Source organism: Gopherus evgoodei, chromosome 7 (assembly GCF_007399415.2).
Source record: "Gopherus evgoodei ecotype Sinaloan lineage chromosome 7, rGopEvg1_v1.p, whole genome shotgun sequence".
Taxonomy (NCBI): domain Eukaryota; kingdom Metazoa; phylum Chordata; order Testudines; family Testudinidae; genus Gopherus; species Gopherus evgoodei.
The window spans coordinates 37,635,390-37,658,975 of record NC_044328.1 but is presented as its reverse complement, the minus strand read 5'-3'; the positions used below and the strand labels follow the sequence as shown (position 1 = coordinate 37,658,975).

Genomic DNA, 23,586 nt, shown 5'->3' with positions numbered 1-23,586 from the left:
GCTCCATGTGCTGGGGCTGGCCAGGAGCAGCCCGGCCCACCGTGGCTGTGCCTGGCCCAATGCTCGGGGTAGCAGGCAGCTTGGCCTGGCACTTGATGGGGCCGGAAGCTTGGCCCTGCCAGCAGCTTGGTGAGGCTGATGTGGCTGGGGGGGCCAGCGGCTCAGCCTGGCATGGACAAGGAAGGGCGGTGGCTCAGCCCGATGTGGCTGGGGGCAGGGGGGCAGAGTGGTAGCTTGGGGGCTCAGCGTGGCTGTGGCTGGCCCAGTGGCTCAGCCTGGCATAGCTAGGAGCTTGTCTCAGTGGCTTATCCCAGCATGGCTGGCATGGTGGGGCTCTGGTGGCTCAGCCTGGTGTGGCTAAGACCAGACTGGCACTTGGGGAGCGGGGCGGCCTCGCATGGCTGAGATAGGCAGGCTAGGCTCTTCCAGTCATGGGGCGGGCCTCAAGGCTCCTTCTGTTAAGGGGAGGCTTGGGGCACCAGCGTGAGGGGGACAGGGCCTCAGATGGAAGGGGCATGGCCAGTGGGCTTGCCTCCCCAAAGCAGGGTTCACTCGCCATCTGTGATCACCCCTGTTTGAATCTCTCCACTGGCTCATCCTTCTTTATCAAACTTTACATGCTTGTTTCACTTTCAAAGCCTTTCAAAGTCAATCCCCTATCTATCATCTCTAATTCACTATCAAGGTTTTTATGTCCACCTCCATTTAACCCATGATGCCAATCTCCACTGCCTACTTAGATTTTCAAACAAACAACATTGTGCTTTCTCCCATGCTGCCCAACACCATTGGGAGACATTTTCCATAAAGATCTGCAAAGTTATCTGACCAACTATCTTGAAATCCCTCCTTAACACTCTCCTTTACTGTGATGTCTACAAAAAAATTAACAATGTTTAGTCTGGTTGGGGTGCAGAGACCACTGCCTATCACGTTGAGCAATATTGTTACAGTGTTTACTTGCACACCTCCATCTGTTGTCTCTGGTCTTATAGTTGTTAGCTCCTTGAGGAAGAGGCTGTCTTTTTGTTCTGCCTTTTTTTCCTGTCTTTGTACAACACTTAGCAGAATAGGATCCTGGTCCATGACTAGGACTCCTTGGCATCACAGTAATACAAATAAATAGATAAATAATAGAAACATTCAAATATTGTGAGACTGACGTTAAAAATAACACAAGTTGGCAATACTGAAACTTTAACTAAAATTCACAACATAGGAAATTTCAGGAATGAGGAAATGGCTCAAAATGCCTGCTTAAACAAATCGAGTGCCACGTCCTTCCTCGTCTACCCAGAAGAAGGGCAGCTCCTCATAATTCTCCCTCCATCCACATCAAAGATTTAAATGGAAAAAAACACTTCTTTATACATGATTTCACTGGAATGTTTTCTTTCCTTCATGGTTTCTCTATCCTTCCATTGACTGCCAACCCCTTTTAAAAAAATACATGGAAAATTAAAGGATGAAGTTGTATATTTTAAGGGGCATTATTTGGCAAGTTCCAAAGAAGAGCAGCATAAAAATATGTTAATAATGTCAAAGGTGGTTAAAAATCCCTAATTTAACTACAGAAATGACAGAGCAGCAAAAAGAAAGAGTACAACTGGATATTTTGATTCACAGGTGTTAATTGTAATAGGCTGTTATGCTGTACTCACATAGTTTATGGAATAATGATATTTGTTCAATCTGCTGAGAAATACAGAAATGTACTGCCAACATCCTGTACCAGTTATCAATGGTTATTAACGACTTGGCAGGCTATTACATTGCCACATGGCATATGAGAGTCTGGAAGTGACTGTTGGAATCCTTAGTCAATAAGAGCTGAGAGCTTCTGTGAGATAACATTTTGAAGCTTTCAGGAGGGAGGGAAAGAGGAGGAACAAGGAAGATGGGTTTAATGAACATCATATTCTAGAAACACTGACACTGGATTTCTGAAAGGGATACACTGGTGCAGAGGTTCTCAACCAGGGGGTTGGGTCCCAAAATTGGGTCACCAGAATGTTTCAAAGGGTCACATGGCAGCTCTTGTGGCTCCTGTCCCAAAGGACTTGACTCCCTGCAACCTCTGGGGTCCCAGCGCCACTCAGGTTTGGAGTCTGGATAGGCCAAATTTGAATGAGTGGCACTGCAACCTCATGAGTCAGGTCACAACTCCACTTACACAAATTTAGTCCAGTGAAGGAGTCAGGGGTGAACCTGAGCAGTGCTGCAACCCTGGATTTTGCAATGCTTGGAGTGGAGAGCCAAGCCCAGCCAGCCTCACAGCACACGAGCGTGAGTGGCTCAGGCAGGTGATGCCATAAGTGGGGGCTTGGTAAGGGAGCACTACCTCCATCCTCTGATGCACCTCAGCAGGCCACCCACGCTGTCTGGGTTGGGGGAGGCCACAACTAAAAAATGACACATGTGCCCCTCCCCCCATGTCACCTTTGGTGGGAGGTGGGGCAAAATATGCTTGCTTGCCCCAGGAATTAAAATGCCTACTTTAGTTCTGCCCCAGGGCCTCCACCCCAAGACTATTTACTGAGTTGTGACAGGCCATAAACATTTACAAATGGGTCCTGAGCCCCAAAAGGTTGAAAACCACTGTACTAGTGTATCTACACTACAGATTAGAATCCCTTGTATCTCACACTTTTGGAAAATGCTAGAATTCAGATGCTAATGTTATTTCCCATTGGTATGGTACAGAAAGAGCACAACAGAATGTATAAGCTACTATAGAGCTGTTTAAGTGAAATAGATGTTGTCCACGAAATTGCATTATATTATTTTCATGCTTCCTGCTGGACTATGTAGATGAGTCCTGCCACCTGCCTGCTGCTAAAAATAATCAATATTAAAAAAAGTCAAAAATTAATTTAACTATGAAATAGAGCAAAAATTAATTTACAGTGACTATTTCTAGTCCTACAGCATATATTATCATCTCAGACTGAATTAGACAAGAAACCGAAAGGCAAATGTGTTGGGAAGTTTAACTATTACTTTAAAAATATGGCTATGGTAATTTTGTGGCTTGTTCTGTTTCTGTTATTGTGAATGGGATAGTGTGAAATAAAGTGTATCATGTACTGGCTAGAAAAATAGGATAATACATGTCATCAGAGGACTTGTACGTCAGCATAAGTATTTCCAATGTATCACAAAATACTTGTTATCCAAATTCCTTCTCTGCAGCAGTACAGATAATGAAGACTGCAACTATTCAGTATTGCTGATACAGTAAAATGTTCCCTATTGCTATTAGTTGTAACTGGGTAAAATGTGAATGAAATTACACCTGAACCTCAGTTTTTATTTTTGACACATTATCACTGTGGGGTAAATTTTCATAGTGTTGGATGGAGTTATTGTTAAACAATTCCAATTGAAGTCAATGGGTGTCACATGACTAAAAATTCCAAAGAAACCTTTGAAAAATTATCTTTAACTGCTAACTAGGTGCAAAGAAAATATCAAAAGAAAATATGTACTGCTTGTCTATATCTATCTTTATTAAACTCATATTTACAAATACATTCCAAATAGAATTCCACAGAAATGTCAGTGAGGTCTAAACATTTATCATATATATAAATATTTGTCAGTTATTTATCTAGCGGCAGATATACTTCCAAGCTATCAAATTTAAGTCTAGCTACAGCATTATTGAGTTTACTAATAAACTGGGCCTGAAGTATCTCGGATATGTACACTTTCATTCAAAAAGCATCTGGGTATTATCCTACCTCTATAAACTAAAAATACAATACCAATTACAGCAAGATTTCAGGTTAATTTCAGAAGATCAAAGCCATATTGTATTGAATATTTTAAAATATACAAATTGTTTAAATACCTATTATGAATTAATTCATTTTAGTCTAAGGCAGCTAACAAACAACTGTATTTGAAAATATTTTTTTAAATGTATTCTTGAAAAATAAGAACTTAAACTCTGGAGTAGTTGTATTATTAGAAGTTGTTTGAGGAGGTGCATAACGAGCCTCCTTCTATTTCCCAGACCTGTTTATTTCAAGACTTATTTGGCCCAATGTTGCCAACTCTCAAAATTTTATTGCAAGACTTACGATATTTGGTGTTTTTCTTGAAATCCAAGCTCCTGGAGTCATGTGATTTTCTGAGAATTTCACTTTTCAGTAAAAAATAATCTAGCTCTCGTGGCTACAGAGAAAAGCTTGGATATATTGCTTAACTATACCATAAAGGTTAGAAAATCAGAAGGCAAATTAAAATAACCTCAAATTTACTATTTAAAAAGCTCATGGTTTTTAAGCTGATTTTGGTGAACCTGCCTCTGACTCATGAGTTTTGTATACTTGAGATGGGTAATAATGTTGGCCAGTTCTCTCTAGATGTTAGAAGTACCACAAAATTTGGCTAAAAGGGTTCTGGGGCTCTTTTGAGGATGATTGAATGTGGAGGTTACAGTATGAGAAAGGTTTCCATAGAGCTTATAGAATCATAGAATACCAGGGTTGGAAGGGATCTCAGGAGATCATCTAGTCCACCACCCTGCTCAAAGGAGGACCAATCCTCAACTAAATCCCCAAATAGCCCCCTCAAGGATTGAACTCACCCTGGGCTTAGCAGGCCAATGCTCAAACCACTGAACTATTCCTCTCCCATTTTACGAATGGGAGATTTAGCTGTATGGTGTCCACTACCATTAATAGGAGTCATGCAACCAAACCCCTGCATGTTATACTGTACGTCTAAACCTATAAAAAGTCTCTACATTGCCTTTCCTATGTACCTTTGGAACACCATTGAAGAAATGGAGTATTACACTTTTATATTCTTATTTAATATTAACAGAATCATAAGACTAGAAGAGACCTCAAGAGGTCATCCAGTCCAGTCCCCTGTACTCATGGCTGGACTAAGTATTATACAGTGGACATATAACATGTATGGTGGACTTTTTTTTTAAATAATGGAGATATACCTATCTCCTAGAACTGGAAGGGACTCCAAAGAGTCATCGAGTCCAGCCCCCTGCCTTCACTTGCAGGACAAAGTACTGATTTTGCCCTAGATCCCTACATGGCCTCCTCAAGGATTGAACTTACAACCCTGTGTTTAGCAGGCCAATGCTCAAACTGCTGAGCTATCCCTCCCCCTGTTATTTACATCTTTAAGTTTTCTCCAAGCATAGTTATAACCCCCAAACAAAACTGTCTAGGCTGCTCAAGTGCGCACCACCAATTTACAGGAAATCAGCTGTTATGTGCTCACCCAACACATGACACATATCACAAGGTGGGAAATTTTAAAAATAAGAATAGCTTATCAGACCCAAATTGAGGTCTAGATTCAGACATTTAAGTACAAAACTGGGATTTTATTACCAATTTAAGGCCAAATTCCAATCAGGGGTGGCTCCAGGCACCAGCAGGCCAAGCGCGTGCTTGGGGTGGCAAGCTGCGGGGGGCGCTCTGCCAGTAGCCGCGAGAGCGGCAGGCAGGCTGCCTTCTGCGGCTTGCTTGTGGAGGGTCCGCTGGTCCTGCGACTTTGGCGAACCTCCTGCAGGCATGCCACCGAATCTGCGGGACCGGGACCTCCCGCAGGCAAGCTGCCGAAGGCAGCCTGCCTGTCGTGCTTGGGGTGGCAAGATACCTAGAGCGACCCCTGATTCCACTGCAACCAACGTTCACTACAGACTGGCTACCAGTGCCTCCAGGATAACGACTGAGCAAGATTGCTTAGATTTCAGTTCTATCTTCTAGCTGCAAGACCCCAATAATCTATCCCAGAATCCCTATCTGCAGTGAATCACAGTTAAACAGTTATATAATTTGCAGTACTTACCCCTGAAGCGCTTTTTCTCCAAACCAATCTCCTTTTCCTAAAGTGCGGAGAAAGATTGGCTCTTCACTGGGTGAATCTTCACGAGTAACATTTACCTGTGGAAAAGGAAAAAAAAATCCAATTTTTCATTAATAAAGCCTACGAATTTGGAAATGTATGAGTCATCTTATGGCATTTTCAATTAATGCCCTGATTGGTTCCTATCTGGTTAACTTGAAAATTCCTGTATCCTGAACTTCCTTAGCAGCTTGCCAATCAACATTTTAGCTCTGTGTAATCAAGCATACTACTATAGCCAGTTCCGCATCCAAGCCTCTTATGCCATTCATGGAAATGTATAATTACTTTTTATTGGGGAGTGTATCATTCTTGAAAATACTAATATGAATCATGCCGTCTCATTTATTTCACTGTATGAGGCCCCAATTCTGCAACTGATTGTGTGAGTGCAGGGGTCTGTTTGTATGGAGTCAACTGTAGAACTGGAGGTCAAATCACCTTACAAGATGGACTTACTATGTGGGCTTCTTTTTACAGAGTTTTAGGTTATTTTGTTCTGCAACATTCATTAACCAGGAAAAAAGTCTACAAGCTGAAATGAAGAGAGAACATTACAGGATGAAGACCCTCCTTCTTTCAATCGCTGAATGTAGATGGATGCAATGAAAGACATGGCTACGGACCCCAAATGCTAGCTGGAGCAGAAATAAAGAACTTGCATTTATGTTTGTTTAAAAAATGAAAATAAAAAGCAATATAATAAAATTAAAAACTGCAAGTGTGGCTTAACAGCCTTTAACCACCTTTGCCAATTTAATGAATGAAAAATGGCAGTCTGCAGCTGTGCCTTGACATTTTTTTCTTTTTGCTGTGAAAAAGAAAAGAGGTTTTGCAGATGAAAAGTTGATTTCCAGACCATCTGAAAAATGATGTGTAGCGTGAGCCTGCTGTAGGCACGGATTAAAAAAAAATATGGGCAACACACAATGGTTGGAGATATTCACATCCACTGGAGATGGAGTTCCAGCACTGGAGGTCCTAATTCTTTTAATTTTTTCTTCTAATTGCTCTTCTGAAGACCATTCTACTTTGCATTAAGGTAGTAAGAAACCCTGGTTTCCTTACAGCTTGTTGTGTCTCCATGACAAATTGGCAAACTCCTAGCAACCACTGCAAGGCAAATCCTTCCTGAATATACCACTAGTATTAAGGATGATACAGAACACTCCATTAGTCCACCAAAATTCAGAAGCCCCTTGAAAAGGTGATAGGTAGATTTGGGATGTATAAGACCCTCATATGAGAGGCAATTCTCTTCTTTGAACGTAGACTTAACTAGGTTCAACTCTGAATGTTTTAAAATGGGCAATGTGACAAAGTTCCTTCTCTACTTTGGTGGGTCCTGCACTTACTAATGGATTTGCTCACCTCACAGATTCACCTTGTGGGCCAGAAAATAGCCCAGAGACCTTCCCCTCTGGTGGAAGCCACAGTCCAGGTCTATTCCTCCTGTGTCTTATTTGTGATCAGGAGTTGGAGGATCGTGAGGAACCCAGGCCCGTCCTTTACTCAAGGTTCCAGCCCAGGGCCCTGTGGACCGCAGCTGTCTAGAGTGCCTGCTGGTACAGTTGGACAACACCTACAACTCCCTGAGCTACTTCCCCATGGACTCCTCCCAACACCTTGTTTGTCCTCAGCACCAGACCTTCCTCCTGATGGCTGATAATGCTTGTACTTCTCAGTCCTCCAGCAATATGCCTACTCACTCTCAGCTTCTTGCACACTTCTTGTTCCCAGTTCCTCACACACACACGCTCTCCCTGGCCTGACGAGTGAGCCCTTTTGTAGCATCAGAGGGGCCTTAATTGAGTCAGGTGCTTAACAGCCTCACCTGACTCTTAGCAGGTTAGCTGGAATCAGGTGTTCTCATCAGCCTGGAGCAGCCCCTGCTCTGGTCAGTCAGGGAACAGAAAATTGCTTATCCAGTAGCCAGTATATCTCCCTTCTACTACTCTGCTGTTCCCAACTGGCCTGGGTCTATCAAAGAAGATTGAGAGGATGCTGACCTAAGTGCAACATCTAGTGCAATAAATTTAGTGGACAGAGGAAAATGGCAACATTTCACCCTTAGATCAAATTTGCAAATCCCACTTGCATTGTCTGAAAATCTCAGGTTTTGCATATGCAAATTCACAAAGCATTTGGGGATTTCAGACAATTGAATTTAGTTCTGACTTGGGGGATATGGAAAGCTTCTAGTTTAATTTTGTTGTGAAAACCTAAGAAAACATTTTCTCTGCCTTCTACTGTCTCTTGTTATGGATGCTCAACACAGTGGTTTTGAGTCATTAATGAGCAACCTACAATAAACGTTTGCAGTGAGTCATCAAAGATCAGATGAGGATAGGGAAAGTGGAACAGACTGGATAAAACTGTTTGCAGCAGATGGAAAAAAAACTGAGTAAGTAAAAAAAGTCTCAATATGTTTCAATCTGTTTCTCTGTGATCCTCTGTGTGGCCTAGAAAAGAAATGCCAAGGGATTACAGGCCTGCCACACAGTTTAAAGTGATGATATACATTAATCACCAGATAATGTGGCACCAATAAGGCACCTGTTAAATTTGTGACATTGATTTTTACAGAAAAAATGGCATGCTACAGCACAGCATGGCACACAATCTCACTATACTGACTGAGTACTGAACAGTGCCAGACTATCAGCATGTGGTGAGCGGAAAAGTGCAAACTATTGATACTAAACAATTTATTCATCTTGCAGAATCTTAGCGGCGGGGCTCCAGCCAGAGCCTGGACATCTACACTGCACTTAAATAGCCCTTTAGTCCAAGCCCTGAGAACCAAAGTCATCTAGCATGGGCCAGCCACAGGTTTCTAATTGCAGTGTAGATATACCTTGGGAAACCAAAGCAGTAATTTGTGAGAGGAGCTAGGCTTGCAGGATTAAGGAATTTTTAGGACCTTTCTTGTTCTGTTCTGCCAGGTTTTGACCAAGATATCACTGCTGGACACATAACATTCCGGCGTTGCTGTTCGTGGCAGACCATGACAATTGGCTGCACAGAAATATCAGTCTGTTTTGTACACTGACTGGTAAATCTGTCAGTCAGGGACCTAGGAACTCTTCCCAGTACAGAGGATGGGGTGCAGCCCGTTTCGAGTACAGGACAATACAGATTAGGCTAGGGTGTCTGGAGAGGAATGTTCATGTGGGGATCATTTGTGTCATGATTTTCCTTCTTCATAGAGGTAAGGAAAAGATTATTCCAGGATCAGTTACTCCTGATCAGAAGAACCCAGAAAAGCTTGAGGGTATCATGAGAGATATGGTGGAGGGGGGTGAGTGGTGGTGGTGGGGATAACATGAAGGAACTTTCTGAGGACTCATAATAAATGCATACCCCATAATGTACTCCATTTAGAAAACCTGCCAAAGATTGACTTATTCACACAGAAAATATGCCCAGCCTTTTTTCCTTCTAGGGAACATTTGACTTCAGCTGTTTGATAAATATTGGTGACAGAGACAGAGAGAGTATGAGCAACACAGAGTACTAGCTTCAGCACTTGTGAGTTGGCAATGTCACACACTCTCTCAGAAGACATCCCTGTATGTGTGACAGTCACATCAGAACTAACTAAAAAACTCTCTCTTTCCTTCCCCAATATTTGGGCTTTTTTTGTTGCCTTTCATAATAAATTGCCTGTATTAACCTGTGACTTTTAGCACATATAAGAATTGTAAATAGAAGGTTGGATTGACCCAACCAATTTATCTGTCCTCTATTGTTTAGTTTTATCTGTTTTTCAGTATGTATTCTCTGCAGCGGGAAATTGCACTGTATTCCCTTGAACATCTGCATCCTGCTGCGGTAAGGAGCAATGTGTTTGCCTAGCTTAACACCAAATAAAATGGAATTTTCAACTGGCAAAAAAGGACTGTTTAAAGCTATCAAGATTGTGAAGGAAAACAAAGAGGTTTAAGGTTTCAGAGTGGTAGCCGTGTTAGTCTGTATCAGCAAAAAGAACAAGGACTATTTGTGGCACCTTAGAGATTAACACATTTATTTGAGCATAAGCTTTTGTGGGCTAAAACCCTCTTCATCAGATGCATGCATCTGATAAAATGGTTTAAAGAATTTTCCCCCTTGTAGCTTGCTGAGTAGAGGCTAAGGCATCAAAGCAGGCACCACATTTAGTAAATGCTCAATAGAAATATGGTACAATATATTTTATTTTAGTGTAAAAAGACAGCCAGCAGTTCTGTGAGTTCCCATGATTTAAATCTTAACAAAAAAAATAAGTGTTCAGTCAGTGTTTATTTGTTCTGTCTATATATGGTGTGTACATATAGGTGCTATAGCAAAACAAATAATAAATAACAATTATTATATTTAGAGCAAGGGATAAGATAAGTATTTCTGGATCAAATCTAGCCCAACTTCACACTGACTAAATATAACTCAATAGCAGTTATGTCTCATTCTTAGAAGGCATATATCCGTATGACAAGACCTACCAACATAACTGGCACCCATGTTGGCAGTCTTAGGTTATGTCTATATGAGAAATGCTGTAAAGAAAGTCTTGATCTTGCTACTCATGTAACCAAGGTGGCTTAACAACTGTTTTCATGAACCAAAAAGTGTTAATTGTGAGTATGTGTAAAACAGTGTGTGAGATCTGCCTTTGGGGTGTGTGTGTGGCTTTTTTACTTATGGTCATTCTCCCCAACTGACACTGTGCCAAGAAGTTTAATTAAATGTGAAATGTTGCAAACTTTGGGGCCCTGCAAAAAAAGGATTGATTGACACTGCATTCCCAGAGTTACACCATCATTGTACATGACATTTGCTTTGAAAGGGGTGACAACAACTTACCTTTCCTTTGCTGATTATAAAGAAAGTGTCCCCTCGAGCCCCTTGCCTGATAATGTACTCTCCATTTTCATAGTGTGTCTGTGGAAAAATTAACAAGAACAAAAGAAATCAGACTGTCACTCCGTTTGCAGTCCAGCAGTTTCACAAGATAATTCTTAGGGAGGCAATAAGCCTGAATGAGTTTTATCCAAGCCTGACATCTATCATGAGTTAAGAATTACCCTATGTCAAGAAATATAACAGTGAAAAAGAAATTATTTTGTCTTGCCCATTTTTCTTATTATTTTGTTAGTGCCAGCTTTTGTCTGGATGCCTTATCCTCAGGTCCTCAATCCATGTATCCTAATTGAAAAAGACACCGGAATTTTTCAGCAGAGCATCCAGTACAAACCAAAACTATGGTAATAAACTGCTTGTAACAGTGGTCCTTTTCCAAATATTTTTATTTGTGTTTGTGGTGTTCATCTTATTTTATACTCTTGTTATCAATGGCTTTATTTAGCAGGTATTTTTAATTAAAATCGGTTTTATTATTTATTAGTCTGGATTTGTTGACCCTGGTTTATAGAAAAAAACACTGCTAATATTCTGTCCTATCCAGTCAGAGTGAGTGTCAAAACATGGGCTAGATGAAATTCCTTATATTACACCAATCAATGTAATAATACCAGGAGTGAATTTAGACCAATAAATAAAATCCAGTAAGTTCCAAGCTAAGTCCCTAAATCCACATTTAGGCTTCTAAATAACCGGTATGATTTTCAGAGGTGTTGGGTGACACTAGCACCAATTGACTGCAGATAAATAATTGGCAAATGCAGAGGTATGTCAATTTACAGTATCCCACCTAAAATTTTGACCTAGATTTCCAACAGGTTAAGTAAATGGTGGTGACCTTAGGCTTTTGTGGTGAATGCAGTACTGATTGCTGTGCTCAGACCTCTTGTGCTCCCCTAGATTGCAATATGAACCATTGAAACAAGAAAGGTCTAGTGAATGTGTTATTTGAACACTGCAGCAAGTGCCAGCAAAGACTGTGTTCTCAAAGTAGTATATCAGCAGAAGTTTAGGTGGAAAAGACCTTGACTCAAGATGACGGAATTTATTTGAAGTAATCTCAACCTTCAGAATGGGCTGATGTTTGGAACTATCCTTATTTTTTCCAAATCAGTTTGTTGATCTATCATTTTCACCCTCAGTCTTTTGGTCTCCCTTGAACTCAGGTAACAACACTCTACCATGAAAAGGGATATTTTAGGATTCATGTAAAATACTGACTGTAGCTGAGAAAAAAAAATTTGTTGTAGAAGCACTTGATGTAGGAGTTAGTAAATATAAAGTAAAATAGCTCTGTGGTAGTAGAGGCAAGTATTCAGGTCTAATTAAACAATAACTCAATTGACAAAGATATTTTATTCCTAAAAAAGCAATTAGTTTGAGTCTGCAGAGGTTTGTACAATGTTTGCACTAATTGATCATGACAAAAATGCTAGAGAAAATTTTAGCATCAGAAGGTAACTCCAGTTTCTAAATATCTGTTACAATCGAAAGAAAACATAATCAAAGTGATATTAATTTATGCTGAGTCACCAATGCTGCATAATTCTCATGACTCTTCAGGAAGGGAAAGTCCATGGAAACATGACTCTGGATGCTGTTCAGAAGGCCCTGGCTTCTGACGAGTCTCTCGTGAGCGTCTGGATTTGGAAGCTGAACTCCCTTCTTGCCTCCCCATATGGCAAAGTTGGAAGAGCAACAACATTCAGGTGGAATCCATGAAACTCGGCAAGAACAAACTCAGGAGCTCTCACTCCCTGACACAGGAATGACTTGAAATGGAGATTTAGACTGTATGCTCCTTGGTGCAAGAATCTCTGCAAAGTGCCAGGCTCCCCTACAATGCTATATAAAGAATAGAACTAATAATGATCTTTCTAGCCTTTTTTATTTGTGAGGCAAGTTAAAGATGGTACTATTTGCTCACATGTATATGGGAGTATTAGTCAACGTGACTTGAACTGACCAACAAAACACTTTTTATAGCTGGTTCATAGGTGTTACGTTACCATTTGCATTTCAGTTTCATCTACAGAAAACCAACCCACAGACAGTAAAAAATAATATTCTGAATGAAAAAGTATGAAAATAAAGTTCTGAAAGTTTTAATGGTAACACATGTAGAAGCAATGAAGTCTGAATTGAAACTGAAATAAAAAAGAGGAAGGAGAACAAGCAGGTTTAATGAGGTTGTCATGTCCTAGTCACCAGCTAAGCAGGTAAGAGACATAGCCAACTGACATTTCTGCTAGGATTGTTATTTGTCTACACTTGCACTAAAGGACCTAATTTTTAAGGGGTTTTCTCTAGTAAAATTTTTAGAGACAGTCTTATTGGAAAGGGGGCCTTTAAAAATAAACAAACATTCAGCATTTATAGAATTCTTTCTTATCTTCAAAGCCCATTACGTGCATTAAGTAAACAATCCCCAAAACACCAGGATGAGATATGTAAATAAGTATTAATATCTACATTTTATAGTTTGAAAATTGAAGCATAATGGTTATCTGATTGTCCAAGACCACAGAAAATCACCACCAGTCAGGATTAGAACTCCAGTTTTTGACTTCCAGACCCCCGCCTTGCTCCAGAAAAGAGTACTCTGCACTTAGACAAGAAAATTGGATCCCATAGTAGAAGTATATCAGCAACTGTATTTTTCAGAGGGCACACCCAGAGTGGTGAAGAATGCTAATTCCCCCTCTTGTGTATATTTTTATAAAACCTGAGTGTTACTTAGGAGATTAAGATATATCTCTTAGGAGGGAGAAGACTCCCAAGACACACATTGATCAGAAAATGAATTAAAAATGTTATTAAAAGCAGGACATAGGACGTAAATACATAAAAACTGTTTTTTAACAACATGGGCCAATTTCTGCAAACTCTTAGTCATGCAAGTAACCTTTAATCCTGAACTAATCCCAGTGACAAATGGAACTACTTGTGAGATCAAGCGTTACTTGTATGACTGAGAGTTTGGAGGATCAAATCCAGGATTTATGTATTTCTCCACATTATTTCTACGAGGCCAAAGTATAGAGAGCATATGGGTTCACTCAACACTTCTCCCACTCACTGTGTGAACACTCACTCTTCGCCTCCAGCTTTGTATGTGCCTGTCGCTTCCTAACTCTAGGGAATCCAGTGACACAGAGTGCTCTATAGAGAGTCTAGGGAAAGAGGCCATAGTGCTCTGGAGGCAGATGATATCCATTCTTTCCACACAGAGAAAGTTAATTGGATTACACTTGATGCACTACTTCCTGGAGCTAGGTAGGAGGGAGTCAGCACTGGAGTCCAGTTTAGCCAGGGAGCAGGAGAAATTAGGAATGTAGGCTGTTAAAGTAGGATCTCTGGAGAACAGTACAGCAGCCAAGGCCATAGGCACCAACTTCCACTGTTCCCAGTGGGTGCTCGACCCCACCACCGCCCCTGGTCCCAGCCCTGCACCGCCATCGCCCTGCCCCCATTCCACCCCCTTCCCCCAAGTCCCCACCCCTGCCCCGCCTCTTCTCCGCCTCCTCCCCTGAGTGCGCTGCATCCCTGCTCCTCCCCCATCCTTCCTGGAAAGTCCTAAGCACCACCAAACACTGTTTGGTGGCAAGAAACGCTGGGAGGTAGGCCGAGGAGTGGGGATGCAGTGCAGTCGGGGCGGGGAGGAAGTAAGGTAGGGTGGAGGTGAGGGGAGCTTGGCTGCCGGTGGGTGCAGAGCACCCACTAATTTTTCCCCATGGGTGTTCCAGCTCCAGAGCACCCATGGAGTTGGCGCCTATGGCCAAGGCCCAGATAGCTGGGGAGATGAGCCCCAGAAGTTAGCTACAAGTTTCCCCTTCCATACTGGACAACCTAGACAATCATGTGATGGCTGAGGCCCATGGAGACAAGTCATCTGAAGAAAACAGCAAAAAGCTGAAATTAGTCATTGCTGAAAATGATTACTGACTAATTTTACATACCAAGAACCATGACTGTGTGTTTTTGTAAGCATGGGACAATGGAGATGAAGGTTATCTCATGGAGATAGAATAAATTAACACTGCTACATAACTTAGTGTGTTTAACCACAAAAATTGGTCTGATGGTTCAGTGGAATACCTGGGGCCGGCAGTACACATGTGCCAGAATTTAGCCCAACACAGAAGAAGTTAAAGCAGAAGTGTGATTATCTCAGAGGACAGTAGAAGACTTATATTAAAGTAATTGTGACTCTTAAAGATGTTGTGCACATGTAGACCCTGCATCCCAAGCACAGGAGATCAGAGTCTTTTCATTAGCAGTGTCCATTGAGGCCATTACATACCCTCACACTACCTGTCCCAAGGATATAAAGGGTAGAGCAACCTCAACTGCCACTAAGTTCCTTCAACACCAAGAATCCTTGTCTGAAGCTTCTGAAATAAGTGAAGTTTTGAAGAAGGAACAGGAGTTTTTTCCCTTAAGAGATGCTCCTCTCATGGGCTTTTCCATAAGGAACAGTTTTAAACATGCCTGGCTGGCTTTCTCTGTGTGTTTTGAAAAATATTTACAAACTGTACACATGTGTGTGTGTGGGGGGGGATATGACCGTCCCCTAGGCAAAAAAATACACCTGATGTATCCATCCTTCAAGGGGATAGCCATGTCACATGATGCACAAATTTTAAAACCTGGACATTTTGATTCACTTCCTAGGGTTGATTGCCCTAGTACTGGGGTAGCTAGTTAACAGAAACCTAACACTACCTTTATTTATTTTTATGTGTGTGTGTGCACGCATGCTCATGCAGCAGCAGGGTAGAACAAAAATATAAGAAATAAAAGAAAGTACAGTAACAACACTAACAACTATATAATGAGAGTCTACAGTAGCTAAGAGGACACTGAGGCTGTTCAGTCTCACTGTCCCAGGTGTAAAAAGGAACTGAATGGTGACGGTTAGGGTTGCTCTGCCCTTCATGCCATTGGAAGGGGTAGCATGAGTCACGCAAAATGCAAACTTAATCCTAATGGACACTGCTGGTTAAAAAGTTCTGATCTCCTGAGCATAGGATGCATGCATACCAAGAAAGAGATCAATGTGAATAGCTGTTCCTGAAGACTGGAGCTCAAGGGTCCAAGCTGTATAAAGAAACAAGTGAATTGGACAGTCAGGGTTCTTGTTCCTGTTCTGAAAACTGACATGGACTTATAACCAAGTGGGCAAGCCCAGTTGTGGGGTTTGAAAGACTCATCTACTAGAGCCCTGGCCTGGAGTTGAGGTGAACTCTGGCAAGCTTTTAGCATGTGTACAAATTATTTCATCTTTTAGAAATTTTTTCTCTTTAATGCTTTTATCTTAAGAATTAATGCAGTTTACTTTGTGAAGGCTGGCGGGTAACTGGTGTCTGTTGTTATAGTCCCTGGAGAGAGGTTAATCATAGGTGCTAGACCCAGCTGAGGAAACCAAAGTGAGGTGCAGAGGGACTGCAAGCTTAAACTCTTGATCTGGAGGGTGAGAGACATAGATCTCTGCTCAAGATCATTGACGGGTGGCAACCAGAAATCTTAAGAGGGTGTCGCAGAGGAAAACTGTGGGGGAGGGTGGAGCTTGGGGGTGTGTCTGTGTGCCAAAGGTGCAATTGACCCTGAAGCGGTGATATTTGTAAGCACATAACTAATATTTTTCATATTCACAAGAGGGAGAGAGAGAAGCTATGAACACTCAGCTTTGACTTTCAAGGTCCCGGAACATTTTTCAATGAATCTAAAACCTAAAAGTGACTGAGTAAATTAGAGAATTATATTTACAAAAGGAAACAGAACAGAAAGAAAGAAAAATATATTAATAATTTTTCTCAATGATTGAACGTTCTTTAGAAAAGTTCCGTATTCAATGCATATTTTTATGAGGCAAATGAACAAAAATATCATCTGAATATAATAAATATTATGAATATATTACAAAAACTTCAGATTCCCATTCATTAGGGACCTTTCCAAAGCCCATTGAAGTCAATTGGAAAGATTTTTCAGTTCACTTTAGTAGGCTTTGAATCAGGCCTCTTAGGAGGAAAAGTAAAATGAGCATGTTAATCTAATCCAACCATTAGCTGTTTAAAAGTCTCTTGACCAGTTTCTCATCTGCAGTAAGTCATCAAAGCTCTATTATTTTACACCATCTGATAGTTCAACACTCTATCTTCATCTCTCTCTTCCTTTCAAATTTTATATCAGGTAAATTAGTTAATACTTTAATTCTTACTATTTGCCTCACTCAACTATTATCCACATAAACCTCATGGCCCTGATCCTGCAATCACTATTAGATAACTGTAGCTACTGCTTTATATAAGTGTTTTCAAGATCAGTATCCAAGGGCTCACTTTCATCATTTTTTATCAATATATGGAAACTCTTGGAAACATTTTACATTGGCCTGAGAGCAAGACATTTCTACTTAAATCTTAATGGGTGATGACACAATAGATTCATTTTAAGTAAATGAACATTTTTGCAAATTTAATTGGCTTGTTAGAAATAACTGCACAGCATGCTAGAAAACATTCCCGAAGACCAGTGAGCTCTATCTAATGTCAGATATTTATTTAGCCTTTTTACCATTATATTATAAAAAGAATGTAACATGTCTCCCTCCGGTAAAAAAGATTCTTGATTTCAGAGGATATTATAACAACTTAGCAGGAGAATCATAGAATATCAGGGTTGGAAGGGACCTCAGGAGGTCATCTAGTCCAACCCCCTGCTCAAAGAAGGACCAATCCCCAACTAAATCATCCAAGCCAGGTCTTTGTCAAGCCTGACCTTAAAAACCTCCAAGGAAGGAGATTCCACCACCTCCCTGTGCTTTACCACCCTTCTAATGAAAAAGCTTTTCCTAATATCCAACCTAAACCTCCCCCACTGCAACTTGAGACCATTACTCCTTGTTCTGTCATCTGATACCACTGAGAACAGTCTAGATCCATCCTCTTTGGAACCCCCTTTCAGGTAGTTGAAAGCAGCTATCAAATCCCCTTCATTCTTCTCTTCTGCAGACTATACAATCCCAATTCCCTCAGCCTCTCCTCATTAGTCATGTGCTCTAGCCCCCTAATCATTTTTGTTTCCCTCCGCTGGACTCTTTCCAATTTTTCCATATCCTTCTTGTAGCATGAGGCCCAAAACTGGACACAGTACTCCAGATGAGGCCTCACCAATGCCGAATAGATGGAATTATCACATCCCTCAATCTGCTGGCAATGCCCCTATTTATACAACCGCAAATGCCATTAGCCTTCTTGGCAACAAGGGCACACTGTTGAGTCATATCTGGCTTCTTGTCCACTGTAACCCCTAGGTCTTTTTCTGCAGAACTTCTGCCTAGCCACTTGGTCCCTAGTCTGTAGCAGTGCATGGGATTCTTCCATCCTAAGTGCAGGACTCTGCACTTGTCCTTGTTGAACCTCATCAGATTTCTTTTGGCCCAATCCTCTAATTTGTCTCGGTCCCTCTGTATCCTATCCCTACCTTCCAGTGTATCTACCACTCCTCCCAGTATAGTATCATCTGCAAACTTGCTGAGGGTGCAGTCCACACCATTCTCCAGATCATTACTGAAGATATTGAAGAAAACCAGCCCCAGGACTGACCCTTGGGGCACTCCGCTTGATACCAACTGCCAAATAGACATAGAGCCATTGATCACTACCCGTTGAGCTTGATGATCTAGCCAGCTTTCTAACCACCATATAGTCCATTCATCCAGCCCATAATTCTTTAATTTGCTGGCAAGAATACTGTGGAAGACCATAACAAAAGCTTTACTAAAGTCAAGGAATAACACGTCCACTGCTTTCCCCTCATCCACAGACCCAGTTATCGCATCCTAGAAGGCAAGCACTAGACAGAATGAACAGAATTCAGTATGTGGGAACTATAGCCAGTTTGAGCAATTTGCTTTCAGCACCTTTGCCACAAGATGTCATCTTCTGCTACTATCATTGAACACAGATTTCATCTATGTGTTAGGCAGAATCAAGAAGGCAGCTTTACATATCTCCCTCAATATAGTTGAGTTCAGTCAGTATTGTTAGTATAGTTAAGAGTGTGTCTGAATTTCTGCTATGAAACTTATGGTTTAATTATAAAACATGGATATAAATAATTTAGTCTGGTCTGCAATTTGTTATGCAAGATCTTGGACTGGAAGCAAATATTTTAATTAAAAATAAAGCTCAAGATTTTTAGAGTAATAAAATGTTAGTGGGTGTTGTCTGTTTATAGAAAAAGATGTTAATCTAATGATATTTAGCAGTAACACTTTACTTGCAAAATTTTAAGAGTATCTTTTGCTTTTTAAGAAAAAAGACAATGGATGAGAAATCACTTAAAGAAATGACAGTTCTATATCTCAGAAAGTTGGTTTCTGTAGCTTCACTACATTTCTCAATGTATACGTCTCTGCAAAACTGAGGGCTAGGTTATATCATGCAGCCATATGTTGGGGGTTGTGATGAGTCACATCGTACCAAAGGGAACACTGGGAGGCAATCTGCAAAATGTCTCCCAAACCTCCTTGATAGAAAGAGCTTGCCCCAGATTGTCTGTGCAGCCAACCATCTCTCCTGGCTGAAACATGAGACGTGTGTATCAGGGGAGGAGTGTCTTGAATCCCTAGAGACCATTCCACTGACCCACAATGGCCAGAGTTATGGTGTTGTCCAGCTATGCCTGCTTTCACCTACAACATGTTTCCTATATTGGTATGAGAGGCAGGAACAGGTGTCATAGAGCTAGAGAAACTCCCAGCCAGCTAATTAATCCCATTTTCTAACATCTTTTGCACTGCTGGAGTGGCACAAACAGGATGAAGTGGTGTTCAGGATCTGGCCCGAAAATTAGAGAACACTGCTGCACAGAAATGCTATTTTGAGTGTTGCTATAATGAAGTCACTCTTACTAATGGGGCTAACCAAATCACTGCTTTAAAATGAATCCTCTCAGAAATTGAAACTACAGATATATATATAACCTGATTTTTAACCAGGCCCCAACCTGGATTCCAATCTCACAGGCACAATTTTGCATCTGTAATAAAATGCAGACAAATAATTATGTATCCACACAATCTTTTGAATCTGCAACTGCACCCATTAAGAAGGCTAATTATTTGTCTATGAATAAACGGGTACAGTCAAATAGTTATGCATCTAAATGGTCAGCTTCAGCAGTTGGCACAATTCATTGAGTCTGTAATTCTGTACCCACAGTTAATTCTGGGGATAAAATTGTCCACAACTATGGAGGCTCATCACAAAATGTAGCCCATTAGTCAGGAGTACATAATTCAGAAGATGTACCAAACTACTGATTTGAACACTCTGACTTAGAGAAGGATGGTTTCAAAATCTGAACTAGGATCCAGATCTGAATTTTGTGGAATTGATTCACTCTTTACTTCTCAAATTTTGATTAATATAATCTAAGTTGATCATTATTCAGGGTGAAATCCTAGATGCACAGAAGGCAGGGGAAAATGTGCCACTAATTTCAACAGACCCAGGATTTCAACCTTAGTTTTTTGCAGCCCACATGCACATATCTACCTCTCTAAACTTTACCACCAAGTTCTGAGAAGTAGCTTAGCACTAGTCATCACCAGAATCGCTATAGCAGTGCAGCTGTACCGAGCTAGCAGCGCTGCTAGTGCAGACACTCTCTGCTGATGGGAAAGAACTCTTCTTTCAGCATAATTACTCCCCCTCCCTGAATGGCAGAAGCTCTGTTGACGGGAGAAACTCTCTCGCCAACATAGCACTTCCACACTTGTGCTTAAGTCGGTGTAATATACCTCACTCAGGGGGTGGCTTTCCACAGCCCAGTAACTTAAGTTATATTGAAGTAAGCACTAGTGCAGACCTGCCCTTAGTCTTTTCTCTTGTTCCTGAGCAAGCATATCTATTACAAGCTGTTTTATTTACAATAAATAGTTGTGAAAGTTACAGTATTTTCAAATATCTGTTTGCATATACTGATATAAAATACAATAAATGGACTTACATGCCAAAATGCTTCCTTATTTAACTGAGTTCTGACCTAGCAGACATCAGAGCCAAGAGTACAGCATAGTGCCAGATACTTAAGAGCACTGCCAAAGAAAACTCTTTTGGAGGGGTCCTGGATACTCATCCCAATGATTATGTTTGTGTTCTGAGGGAAGTTATGTTTGATTAGCCATTCAAGCCATTGGATGGCTTGTCCTTAGAAAACCTCAATAATTGGTAACCCTGATTTAGATGAACCATATCCAAGATAATTTAAATTTTTTCCAAAGAGCAGCACAAGGACAAGAGAGGTCAGAACACTTGTAAACTCAAAACAAACAAATAACAACACTAGCAAAACCAGTCCAATGTTAATGCAGTGTTAACATTGCAGAATTAAAATAACAGTGTTAGAAAATGCAAAAAGTAAGTTTACAACAGCAACTCTACTGCAATTCCATTGCACATCCTATCCTATGCTATATGCTACACATTTTATTACATAAAAATCAATATATTAAGCTAAATTTTAACAGGAATAAACAGGAAAAGAAAATACTGTGTTTGAGGAATATAACCAAAGGCTTGTCTATATGATGGGGTAATGCGCTCTACCAGGGTATGACCACTAAAGCGCACTAACATCTTGTCTATTAATTGGTCCATCTAGATCCTGCTGGGTACGTTTTAACATAGTACTGTTTCAAACAGCACTATATTAAAGTGCACAAGCAAGGTCTAAATTTGGGGTGAATTAATCAGTAACATATTAATACCACTGCAGAGTGCATTACCAAACCCATGTAGATAAACCCCAAGTTAAACTTGCTATTGGAAACAATTTTTTTTCTTGTCTTTTTGTGATTTTTAACTGTACAACCTTAATATTGCATAAGAACCATTTTTATCTGTTTTGTATTTAATTTTACAGGAAAAAAGAAAATTGCTTATACTTAATGTCATCATTTAAATGGATGCTTTCAATTTCAGACAACTTTACAGTGGCTGCTTGACTGGAAATATCCTTCTGCAATCATTTTGCTAACAGAGCCATTTCAGACCGGTTACATTGTGATGGCGGTGTCTTCACAACAGAAAAATATAGCAAGTTACATTGGTTTTAAATGAAAGCTCAAAATAATGCAGAATACAGCAGAATTCCAGAGAAACCTTAAATGTACAAGATGAACACTTTTTTTTTCTCATCTGCTATCTCCTGCAGATATTTTTTGGATTTTGCTGAATTTATTTTAATGACACAATTACAATCATCCCCATATAAATTGTCCCAGCAGAAGTCCCTGAGCCTGCTAGTTTAGACAGAGTGAATATGCAGTGACTTCACAAAGAAATAGTTGGAAGGAGATCAGGCCTTTTCGAACTCTGCTAAAATCTTGATATGTTCAATGAGTATGCTCAGAAGTGATTTTTCAGTTGCTTTTAATTGTTTTCCTCATATCTCAAATACACGCATTTCTTATAAAAAATTATGTGTACTCAAACGTCAGCTATTTTTAATGCTAAAAAGGGTTCAAGTTTTTTGGGTTTTTTTTTTTAAGTTTATATTGTACTCTTCCAAACACTCCAAAATCTGAAAGGATAAATTAAAATAAAATGAAATAAAATAAAATAGTAAATGAATTCATCTTTGTTCAAAGACAAAGCACAGTACTATAACACAAAAGGTTCATGACTTGGTAGGCATAAGTATATGAAAAAGGTAATTATTTTGGAAAATGTTTTGAAGTCCCAACTCTAAGTGGTCATTCCCAGCAGTCACTGTATTATATATGTATAGATATTTAAAGTATAAGACACAAAAACATATTAATCAAGACCTCAAACAATGAGGTCTCCATAAAAGTGGTGATCACTGCGTTCATCTCAAGCCTATCATCTCTCCATCAAAAAGGTAAAACTAGAAGCTCATAACAAGACAATTTTATTCCTCTCAAATAAGACATAGATTCCTCCCCCCACATAAGTGTGTTAGTCAATAAATTTCCTAAAGAGCTGGGTACATGCTTAGCTTAAACTTAGAAGATGCATATACAATTGCTTAAATCTTTCATCAAATGGCTTTTAAGATCAATATTAACCCTTTGCAACCTAGAAGAACCATCAGCATAATTTACACCTAGGTTATTACAAAATGATACTTGGACCCAGCCTGTCTGTCCTAAGGTTTTCTAGACTGCCCATCACTGTAATATTTAAGTATCTCTCTCCACACAAGACCCAGTTTACTTTAGGCCTGGATGTTACACACATTTACATAGGAAATATTTTATACTCATTGGACTAGATCTTGTAAGATATAGACTAGCTCCCCTGAGATGCTCAGCCCACTCCACAAGGGTGTATGGTGCTGAACTCCTCATAGGAAGAGCTCAGCACTTCACAGGATGGAGTCCATTTTTTGTGCTAAAAATTTACTGTATTATATTTCGGAAAAGTAATGAAATTTTAGTCTGAGACTCCACTAAAGCACTCTGGGTGAAATGCACTGCTGTATAGCCTATGATGCAAGGGTGAATTCCACCCTCGGTGATTAAATCTTTTCTAAGAAGTAGCTGGATTTTTTCAAGAATTATCTAATTTGCAGTCAGAAATGGTACGGTTCTACCGTGTTTTCTAGAGTATTAGTAGCAAGCTACACCAAAGTTTGACAATAACTATTTTATCGAGCCCTATATTAGCTCTTTGATATTCTGGGATGGAACCTGCAAGTCCTTAGTCTGGGAAAACTCCAAATGAAACCTAATGAGAGGAAATAAAATATAAAAAGTTGTATACAATA

The 23,586-nt window shown here is 40.2% G+C and overlaps 1 protein-coding gene across 2 annotated transcripts in view; it reads right to left on the bottom strand.

Moving 5' to 3' along the window:
- The window catches only part of PRKG1 (protein kinase cGMP-dependent 1), a 925,871-nt gene that overhangs the window by 200,429 nt on the left and 701,856 nt on the right, over nt 1–23,586 (bottom strand). For both annotated transcript variants that reach the window (XM_030570100.1, XM_030570099.1), the window contains exons 6-7: nt 10,726–10,803; nt 5,827–5,921 (exon numbers count right to left, since the gene is read on the bottom strand). In XM_030570100.1, coding sequence (XP_030425960.1) covers nt 5,827–5,921; nt 10,726–10,803 — 173 coding nt within the window. The remainder of the gene's footprint in view (nt 1–5,826; nt 5,922–10,725; nt 10,804–23,586) is intronic.